We start from the raw sequence: 10,515 nt of genomic DNA, 5'->3' as shown, positions 1-10,515 counted from the left end.
CGGATCAGCTCCAGGCATGATGAAGCGGATATCGTCCTCTTTTGGAAGGCCAAACAAAGTAGTTTCGCTTTCACAACTAAGCACCACAGCGTCTTCACGGCATGGCGGCGGCGGTGGCAACAATACTACAGCAATATTAAAAGTTACGCCGCCTTTCTTTGCGTGAACATTTGGGCGGTGTTATGCAAATCTTCCCACATAGTGATGTAGGTATGTGGGGGCGTGTTTAAACGTGTATATTAGTAGGTTACATATTTGCGCAAAACTTTTGCAATATTTTTTTAAATGTCGATAAAAAAAAACGATGTTTCCATTTCCATTAACTGATGTTATGTGACTAAAACCTTGTGCCTTTGTGTGTTGTTGATTGTGGATGGGGTTGTAGATGAAGCCCTGCTTGTTGCACTGTGCAATATTTTTTTAAATGTCATTAAAAAAACTATTGCAAAAGGACAATGTTTACATTAACCGATGTTATGCGACTAAAACGTAATTTTTTCCTCTTGCGATAAGTCATGATGACCGATGTTGGTAGGTTTATGTATATCACAGCCACCGCATTAGCCATTATTTTTAATCGAAGGAGACGTAGATGTGTAGCTTTAGCAAAGCAGTGCGGAGAGCCACTTCTGGGGCACTATTGAAACATGCCACGGTGCGTTAAAACAAGCATTGACTCGAGTGATGGCGATCAGCTCAGGTGGCCATGTTGGAAGCTGTAATGCGCTGCAGATGTGTGCAAGGTAAATATGTAAATGAATGCTATTCAAGCATTAATGGCAAGGAAAGCCCTTTATACTTGAGAGGACCATGTATGAGGTGTTTCTTGGAGGTTATAGTACAATAAAGAATGATCATGTGACTTTTACGTACACCAGGGGCTGGATTCATGAAACATTCTTAAGAAGAAATTTCTTCTTAACTGCCATTTTCTTCTTATTTTTTAACTTAAGAAAAAAGTTAAGAATATTTTGTATTCCCAAAAATTTATCTTAAGAATATTCTTAATCTTTTCTTAAGATTGTTCCTAAGACAACACTTGAGAAGAATTCAAATTCTTGAAAAGAATCTTCTTAAAAATCATCGTAAATAACTTTAGGACAGCCCCAGACTTGTCTTAAATCCCAAACAGTAAGAATTATTTAATGAATTTATTGGGTTATTTCAAATAAATTGTTTTATTTAAGCATTACAACAAAACTAGCTACATATAATACATAGTAGGACTATTAATAGGGATGTGCACAACTTTTCTGAAGTGACAGCGATGACTGATAATGTAAACGATGATCGGTCATGATTAGCCTATGAGTGACGCTACTTTTTGCTGACTTCAAAACTCAGTAGCAACTCTAAAATGAGTCAGATAGGGAGCTTTAATTGAACGCTTTTCATTTTAGCTTATAAATACAACAATCTTTGGCAGTATTCAGCGCTCATGAATGCGCAGGACGCGTTTGCTGTAGCAGCGCGGACACATACTCATCTGCGCTCTCACTCAGATGAGAGCGCAAAAATACAGCACAAAAATGAATGAAACATATCGCTGCAGCTTGAGACAGGCTATTTTAAAAGTGACCGTTCAAAAACACGGCGCATTAAAAATGAGAAGCTGTGTGCCAGTCAAACTCGCGATGAAAATAATGTGCGCTTATTAAAATTATTAGAGTAATCTGCAGGAAGCGCAAAAAGACAAAAGCGTGAGTTTATCAGTGTGTCATGTATTCACTCAGATAACGACTGTTATTTTCTTCTGTTCTAATGTTCTTAAGAATATATTTGAGAACTTAAGAATTTTTCAAGAATTGCACTTAAGAACATTCTTACGAACTTCGTGGAATTTATCTTATTCGTAAGATTTTTGTGAATCCAGCCCCAGGTGACCTGTAAATGTGAAAAACTGTTTCTATTGCAGTTTTGCAAAATAACAATCTACACTCCATACACCATATTGACAAAGGAAAAACAGAACTGTCACAACTTTGTAAATTTATTAAAAATAAAAAACTGAAATAAGTACATTGCATAAGTATTCAAACCCTTAACACATTTTCAGGTTTCTCCAGAAATATTTGATTGGGTTCAAGCCCAGGCACTGGCTGGGCCACTCAAGGACATTCACACAGTTGTCTATAAGCCACTCTTGCTGTGTGCTTAGGGTCATTGTCCTGTCGGAAGGTAAACCTTCTGTTCAGTCTGAGGTTCTGAATGCTCTGGACTGGGTTTTCATTAAGGCTATCTCTATATTTTGGTGCATTGAGCTTGTCTTCTGCTCTGACGAGTCCCTCAGCCCCTGCTGCTGAAAAATAGCCCCACAGCACAAGGCTGCTACTTTTCTTTTGGGATGCTACTCTGCAGGTGATGAGCAGTGCCTGGTTTCCTTCAAACATGATGCTTGGAATTGAGGTTCATCAAACCAGAGAATCTTGTTTCTCACAGTCTAATGGTCCTTTAGGTGCTTTTTTGCAAATTCACTGAGGAGAGGACTGAGTCTGGCCACACCGACATAAAGCCCAGATCGGTGGAGTGTTGCAGTAATGTTTGTCCTTCTGTAGGTTTCTCCTGTCTCCACATATGATCATGGAGCTCAACTAGAGTGACCATCAGCTTCTTGGTCACCAGTCTAGACAAGGCCCTTCTCCATCAGTTGCTCAGTTTGGCCAGGAGGCCAGCTCTAGGAAGAGTTCTAGTTGTTTCAAACATCTTCCATTATGGATAATGAAGGCTACATGATTCGGTGAACCTTCAATGAAGCAGAATTTTTTCTGAACTCTTCTCCAGGTGTGTGGCTTAATGCAAACCTGTTTCTGAGCTCTACATGCAGTTCTTTTGACCTCAGGGCTTGGTCTTTGCTCTAATATGCATTTTCAGCTGTTAGACCTTTTATTAAGATGTGTGTGTCTTTCCAAATCATGTCCATTCAATTTAATTTATCACAGGTTAACTTCACTTGAAGTGTAGTAACATCTACAAGCAATATAAATGCTTCTGAGCTAAATTTCAACTGTCCCAGATAAGGGTTTTAATACTTATGCAATGGAATCATTTGTTGTTTTTATTTTTAATAAATTTGCAAAGATGTTAAAAACCAGTTTTTTGCTTTGTCATTATGGTGTATGGAGTGTAGATTGATGTGGGGAAAAAAGTAATTTAAAGCAATTTAACAAGGCAGCAACTAGGGCTATGTGATATGGACGCGATTTCTTTGATAAATTTTGTTTAACTACCACCACGAGTGCCATCTATTATTGCCTTGTTTATCTAAAAGTGCACTTTTCGTTGTTTTAAATCTAGCCAAAAAGCCATGTGTTGACTGTGAAACCGTAGACTTTAATTATATGCATTTATGGTGTAATTACTAAATTTCCGTGTCAATCCATGTCAATTTTTACCGCGAATAATGCGCTGTCACTTTAATTCAGTGTGTGATAGATTAGATTCTGTGCGGAAACGATCGCAGCATGACTGCTGCAGACGCACCACTCTTGGAGCGCACTGCCGGACCGCAATCGTGTGCAGTGTGAACGCTCTGATCCGTTTACATGGGCGAGGAAAAAATACTCACCACAGACGGAGTGTGTGAACTAGGGCTGTACGATTAATCGAAATCTAATTGAAATCGCGATTTGAGACGTTGCGATTTCTTAATCGCAAAGCCTGCGATGTGGACGCGATATTACTCTGTTCCAGAGCATATGCATGACTGCCAGCCTTGAGTTGCAGTCTTACTTGCCCTGGGCAAGAGTGAGCGCACCTCCGTTCTCCCCAATCAGCACTGCTCTAGCCAACTGCGTAAACACCCACCATAAAAAAAAAACCCCGCAGGACGGGAGAGAGACCGAGTGGGATTATGGCGTCTACTGGGTCAGATCGATAGTTAGACAAATTAAAACTAAAGAAAACAGTATGCAACTTAAGCTTCGAAATGACAGACAACGAACAAAGGTAATTTGCAAGAGCTGCATCACAGCGCATATCAAAAGCTCCCTTATCGGTTCTGTTTTCAGTACTGGAGAGTAAAAGATACATTCTTAGATGTTTTTGTTAGTACGTGAACATTATCTTACACATTTTATCTCCCCAACGGATTAATTTGAAATAAGTTTATAATGCATGTTGGCTATTCCCAATTCAGAAGAGCGCACACACAGCCTGTGTCTGTGAATGCTTCTCATACTCGCTCCTCTCTGCCCCACGCGACGCGAGTCCCGCGTCATGGACGAGCCGTTCATGCTTGCCGCACTCGTAATGCTCGTTTATACTCGCACCCGGCTCCACACCGCAAGTCTTCACAAGCGCATCTGGCAGTATGGATGAGGCTTGACGCACGCACGCAACCTGTGTCGACTCGCACCTGGCATTTAAAACAAATGTAAATTCAGTCTAACTGCTTGCTAATTTCACTTGGATGAAATGAAACCTTCAGCACATTTTCCACTTGCTCGTAAAACCCCAAATACTTAAAATGAATAAATCAATGTGATACTTTAATAATTGACTTAAGAACAGATGGCAACCAATAGAACAACAGTAATTCCTATTGGAATAATGCCCAAAACAAAAAGGAATTTTGTAATGGTTTAATGGAAACTATAAGAATTTCTGTGATGGTTTCTATAGTTTTTTTTCAGCAGGGTAATGATACCCATACTGTGCTGCACATTGTTGACAATATTGAGCTGAAGCTTGTCTTTGCTAATTTAAAATCGCAATCGCAATATCTGTCAAAAAAAATCGCAATTTGACATTTTCCCCCAAATCGCACAGCCCTAGTGTGAACCTGGCGTTACGTTTGTATGCCCGCCCGGTCTGTTCTGTTCTCGTGCTCCATTTAGGCGTGCTGCATTCTGATTGGTTCGGATAGCATACTGTGGGAGGTCGGGAGCACAGAAAATCGTGCTATAAAGCGATTTAGAAATCGCGCAAGCTCAAATCGCGATTTTATGATGATTTCGATTAAGCGCACAGCCCTAGCAGCAACATAACAAGACATGAAGAGGTATGAAGACTTTCGCAAGGCACTGTATATGCTATTAATTGCTTTAACACTTAATATTGTACATGCATTTAATGCATGCATTTACTAATATATCTTATTTATATACTGTATAAGTGATTGTACAGTAGAGCAGTGCCAAAGATATCACACACATTCAAGATTTTGTCTATGAAGGCTTGGGAAAGATACTTTTTTTCTGTTTGATGCCATCTTAGAAATATAAAATGTGCTGCTCAAGTCTGCCTGTCTTGTGTAAAAAGGTAGGTCCTTACTACCCAGCATGTTACAAATTGCAATTCACAACCCTGTTATTTCTGCTCCACCAATGCATTTGCATTTGAAAGTGAAGTGACTTGTGGCCAAGTATGGTCACCCAATCCCGGAATTTGTGCTCTGCATTTAACCCATCCAAGTGCACACACACAGTAGTGAACACACACCCAGAGCAGTGGGCAGCCAATGCTGTGGCACCCGGGGAGCAAGTTGGGGGTTCGGTGCCTTGCTCAAGGGTCTCACCTCAGTCGTGGTATTGAAGGTGGAGAGAGCGCTGGTTATTCACTCCCCCCACCTACAATTCCTGCCAGAATATCCATTAGGCCACGACTGCCTTTGCACACCTTTGTTTCTATGGAGTTGACAGTTAAGCTTACCTCATCACCACACTACAAACGCCAATGGAAGCTTGCTTTCTTCTTACTCTGTAATCAGTCCTTCTATAGTTTTTCTTTTTGTTCTTCATCTTCATCTTTTAGAAAGTCATTTGATTTTGGAGCAAATAAGAATGCAAAAATCATATTTGCTGTTGTCTCCCATTCAGCAAGTTTAACCCATCAATGGCACCTTCCACTTCTGAGAACCCCAAAAATGTAAAAAGAGTCCATTGACAAGAGCCTGTGAAAACAGATGCCAACAGGGATAACCTACTGATCCAACAAAACCGAGCCACCGTTGTTTTTGGGACTTCACCTTTAGCAGGTTACTCGCTGGTAGAACAATCTTTTGCAGTGAATTGTCACTTCTAATTATTGACAATATTAATATTGGCAATATCTAAATACACACATTGAATTACGTGCATAAATATTGAATGGCATGCATAAATACAGGTAGGAAAGAACACAAACATGACATAAAAATTAACCACAAATATGACATAAAAATTAACCATGGCAGAAATTGAGTTGCATAATCATTATTTTTAGTGCAACTTCTAGTACTAACACATTAAACCTTGTGTATGGTAATCTCTAGTTAATCTGTTTGGGTGGCCGTGTGTGACTGTAAAGCTGCTATAAGGATTTAGCTGGCTGTGAAGACTGAACTTGAGTGTAAAGTAAGGCACCGTAGTTAACCGGCACTTAAACTACTGTGGTACCAAAATTCTAATGGTGCGGTGGTATGATATTGTTTTGTTCATATCAGTACCTGGCCTAGACAACAATGTGCATTCAGCATTGTAAATGTCATTCTTGAACATGCTTTTTACTTACCTGATCGTACAGCGGTGCATACAGAGCCTCAGGGACTCAGTGTCTGACAGGTGCAGCGTGTTTTCCTGCAGAAAACAAGCTCTGAACTTTATACTCCACGGCTGTGTTGTTTTTGTTTGCCTCTGGTGTGCCATGCTATAGTTTAGTCCATAACTAAACACCCAGGACTTCATTCCTGATAAAGCGCAGATCCTGCAAAACACCCTTCAGGTTTTGTGGGTTGAATATGACTCACACATCATTGATGTTGTTGTATTTGATTCCAGGAGCTCTTACTGTGGGGTTGGTGCGTCAGTGTCAGACCATTCATGGACGAGATCGAACCTGCATCCCCCCGCGACTCCCTCCAGAGTGGGTCACCACGCTCTTCTTTATCATCATGGGCATCATCTCCCTCACAGTCACCTGCGGCCTGCTGGTGGCCTCGCATTGGCGTCGAGAAGCCACAAAATACGCAAGATGGATCGCCTTCACAGGAAGTGAGTGACGAATCTCATGTTTGAATCACCCCTACTGTTTTCCCTTTTGCCTTTTTTGACCCGCCCACCAGAGATGTAAAGTGTGTAGTTTCAGCACACCAGTGATATCCCTCAGAATTGCTAGAATTTAACTAACACTTCCCTTTGCTACCTACTGTATAGGAGTGCAGAAACTACACACTTCACCTTTAAGGCTTAACATGGAGCATACAGAAGAAAGCCTGTGCATATGTCACATATAGTTAGGGTTGGGTAACTTTGTTTTTTTTGTTTTTTTACGATACTGGTGCCAAATCTATACTTTTAAAATAGTACTGGTGCCTTAACGGTGCCTGAACCAATACTTAAAAAAACAATTACCCAAAATAGGATGGATTATTATTAGGACTCACCTTAGCCCAAGTCCTTACCTTAGCCTGATTCATGATGGTAAGCTTATAATAATGTTTTCTAATTCGAGTGGTACTGGTAGGAATTTGCAGAAAATGCGAGTATGCCGCTGTGTCATTACGTCACGTCTGCAAACATAAAGACGTTGTCCCGGCAAGTGGGCTATCACGTGAGTGTGGGTACTGCAGGTGGCAGATCATTTATAGCCTTTTCTCACAGCAGCTGGAATAATTAAACTTATTTTGATAGCGAATTGTAATCCAAAAAAGGTTTGTGTATATAAAACACAAGTGACTGAAATTAGATTATATTCCAATTTTAAATGTGCATCTGATAGCCTATGTTTAATTACACAAGTTTTACGAGATTTATTGTAATGCTTTTTTCCTCACTTGGTCAGAACAAAAGTGGCAGACTTGTTACTTACTCACTCATTCAGATTACAATATCCGGTGAAAGTTCTTATTTGGGCCATACTTCCAAGACTTAGGCTAGAATCTGTGATTCCGAAGCACAGTATGCACGCCGGTGTGGTGACTGACAGCCCATACATACTCCTCAAAACATTAGATTCATCCGCACTGGAGCCGTGCACGGTGCACGACTTGCATTAAGAAAATAATTCCACAAATAACTGCAATTGCAGGTTTCAAACAGATGGTGACAAAGAGGCAAAACTTACGGACTGCAGCTTTAATGTCTGTTTCATTCATACTGGAAGCCTGAGGACGCCCTCGTGCAGAAACTCCACAGAAGTAACAGAACTCCTGATGCTCCAGGAAAACCCCTAATATGGACAAAGGCATTCCTATCGCTGTAACTGAATAAACAGATGATATAAACGTTTTGAATGATAATACAAAGACAATAAACACAGGACTGCGGCAAACTGCTAGTTGTTTAGCACAGAAATAGACTTAATGTAGAGGTTAAGTTTATATAACTGGCCCGTGGGCAGATTTTTCTGAAAAGGATGACACCACAATAGTAGACCAACATGAAATGAAATTATTGCAAAACAATGGCACAGGAGTGTCTACAAATGGTTCTACAGGAAACAGTGAAACAACAGCTATAAATGTGCTTCGACAGATTATTTCACAAACATAACTTTCTCAGCTGGAGCTACACATGCGCTTGACAAAACATTGGTTTTATCCTATCAAATGAGGTGTGGCTTCCCAGCTGTTGGGAATATGTAACACCGACCAATTTAAAGTCCTGCGCACAAGCAGTCAGTGAGATAGATGATCTGTGTGGTTTGGGCTTGAATGGCGCTGCTGAGGTGTTGTGTTGTCTGTCCAGCATATGTGTAGCATCTGTTGTGTTCGCTCACTGGAGATGCTATTAACTTTCTTCTCTATTCCTCAAGGTAGTTTACACATCCTTTGTGTGTTCTATAAAGAAACACTTCAGTTTAAACTTGAATGAGAAAGCAGCAATAGGTAACTGTGCTGCAGATTCATCACCTTAATGTAATGTAGTGGTCGACCGATATATCACCAAGGCTGATATATCGGCCGATATCTGCCATTTTTCAAATATCGGCATCGGCCGATAAGTTTTTCTGTTTGTGTTCGAGGCGGGACTTTTATTTTGATGCCGCGTCTGACTTTTATTTTGACGGCGCTGAGAACGGCCTGAGCACACAGTGCTCACATTCTCCCTCTTGTTCGCTGTTGTCATTCAGTTCTGTCTAATATGAATAGAAGTCTATCTAATAATCAGATAGAACTGTTAAACAAAGGAATTAACAATTTATACAAAAAAGTATTATAGTGATATGAAAGTGCCGTGGCCAAGCTGTCCAAACTGACCCAGGCCAAACGAATACACCTCGTGCTCTGCAGTACCAGACATACATAACATTCATTCTTCTCAATGAGGAAAGACAGTGGAACAAGACGAATTCTCCCTCTTGTTCGCTGTTGTCATTCAGTTCTGTCTAATATGAATAGAAGTCTATCTAATAATCAGATAGAACTGTTAAACAAAGGAATTAACAATTTATACAAAAAAGTATTATAGTGATTGCGGCCGGCGGATTCGACGAAGGAGCGTCCGGAGGGCTTGCGGCAACCACATGTGACGACCCCGGGCTGGACTCCGTTTCGTCCACGGTGAAAGCCAATCCGGCGATCCACAGCGCAAAGTTGTTGTATTTCCACCGCGACCAGCATGAATCAGCTCCAGGCATGAAGAAGCGATATCGTCCTCTTTTGGAAGGCCAAACAAAGTAGTTTCGCTTTCACAACGAATCACACAGCGCCTTCACGACATGGCTGCGGCGGCAACAATACTACAGTGAGAATAAATGTTACGCCTTCTTTCTTTGCGTGAACATTTGGGCAGCGTTATGCAAATCTTACCACATAGTGATGTAGACATGTGGGGGGCGTGTTAGAACGAGCCGTTTTAGGTAGGCGTGGCTGACTCTTAACTTTTATAAAGAATATCTCTTTGGATTTGAGACTTTAGTCTTTGCAACTTTACAGATCTTCTTTATGCACCAAGAGCTTGTAACACTCCAAAGAGAAAGTAAAAATTGAAATCGCATAATATGACCCCTTTAAAGGCAAACATTATAATACTTTCTCGTTTGCCGTCAGCATTCTGCAAATATGCATTTATATAATTTAAACAAATCTTTGACTGACTAATGAACATTTAATTTCACAAACCTTGCAGACTTAGTTGAATCTAGTTGAGATCTTGTGAAGTGTGCATGTGACCTGCACGATTGCGTGTTCTGTGACGGTCGGTCCTATGCTAAACTTTAAACTCGTGACTGATTTCAAATTATACTGCGCTTTATGCATTTGCCCACTGTCATATTCATGTCATTTTCACTGTGTGCTGTATGTAAAATGAGTGTTACCTTGGCTTTATTATACCACTAATGTAATGTCACCTCTACCGTCAAATGAAGTGTCTGGTGTTGCGGAGATGTTCAGAGTTGTTTTAAAGACATTGCACTAGAGTGTTGTTGGCACCGGCAGGGTGTTGCTATATATTTGCTAAGATTTTCTAAAAAAAAATTAAGCACATTGCGATGTGGTTGAGTGGTCAGCAGTCTAGTGTAGCGTCTGGAACACTCCAACACACAATATATATTTTGTTAGCTAGATTTCACAAATACTTTGTAACACCCCAGGAC

General features: G+C 40.5%; 1 protein-coding gene across 2 annotated transcripts in view; it reads left to right on the top strand.

Annotated features, from left to right (window-relative positions):
- The window catches only part of LOC107573054 (uncharacterized protein C16orf52 homolog B), a 35,819-nt gene that overhangs the window by 17,607 nt on the left and 7,697 nt on the right, over window positions 1-10,515 (top strand). For both annotated transcript variants that reach the window (XM_016259492.1, XM_016259493.1), the window contains exon 2: window positions 6,756-6,968. In XM_016259492.1, coding sequence (XP_016114978.1) covers window positions 6,756-6,968 — 213 coding nt within the window. The remainder of the gene's footprint in view (window positions 1-6,755; window positions 6,969-10,515) is intronic.

Source organism: Sinocyclocheilus grahami, unplaced genomic scaffold (assembly GCF_001515645.1).
Source record: "Sinocyclocheilus grahami isolate Dianchi unplaced genomic scaffold, SAMN03320097.WGS_v1.1 scaffold1856.1, whole genome shotgun sequence".
In the NCBI taxonomy this organism is placed as follows: Eukaryota; Metazoa; Chordata; class Actinopteri; order Cypriniformes; family Cyprinidae; genus Sinocyclocheilus; species Sinocyclocheilus grahami.
Note: the sequence above shows the minus strand (reverse complement) of the source record. Positions and strands in the feature narration are given on the sequence as shown.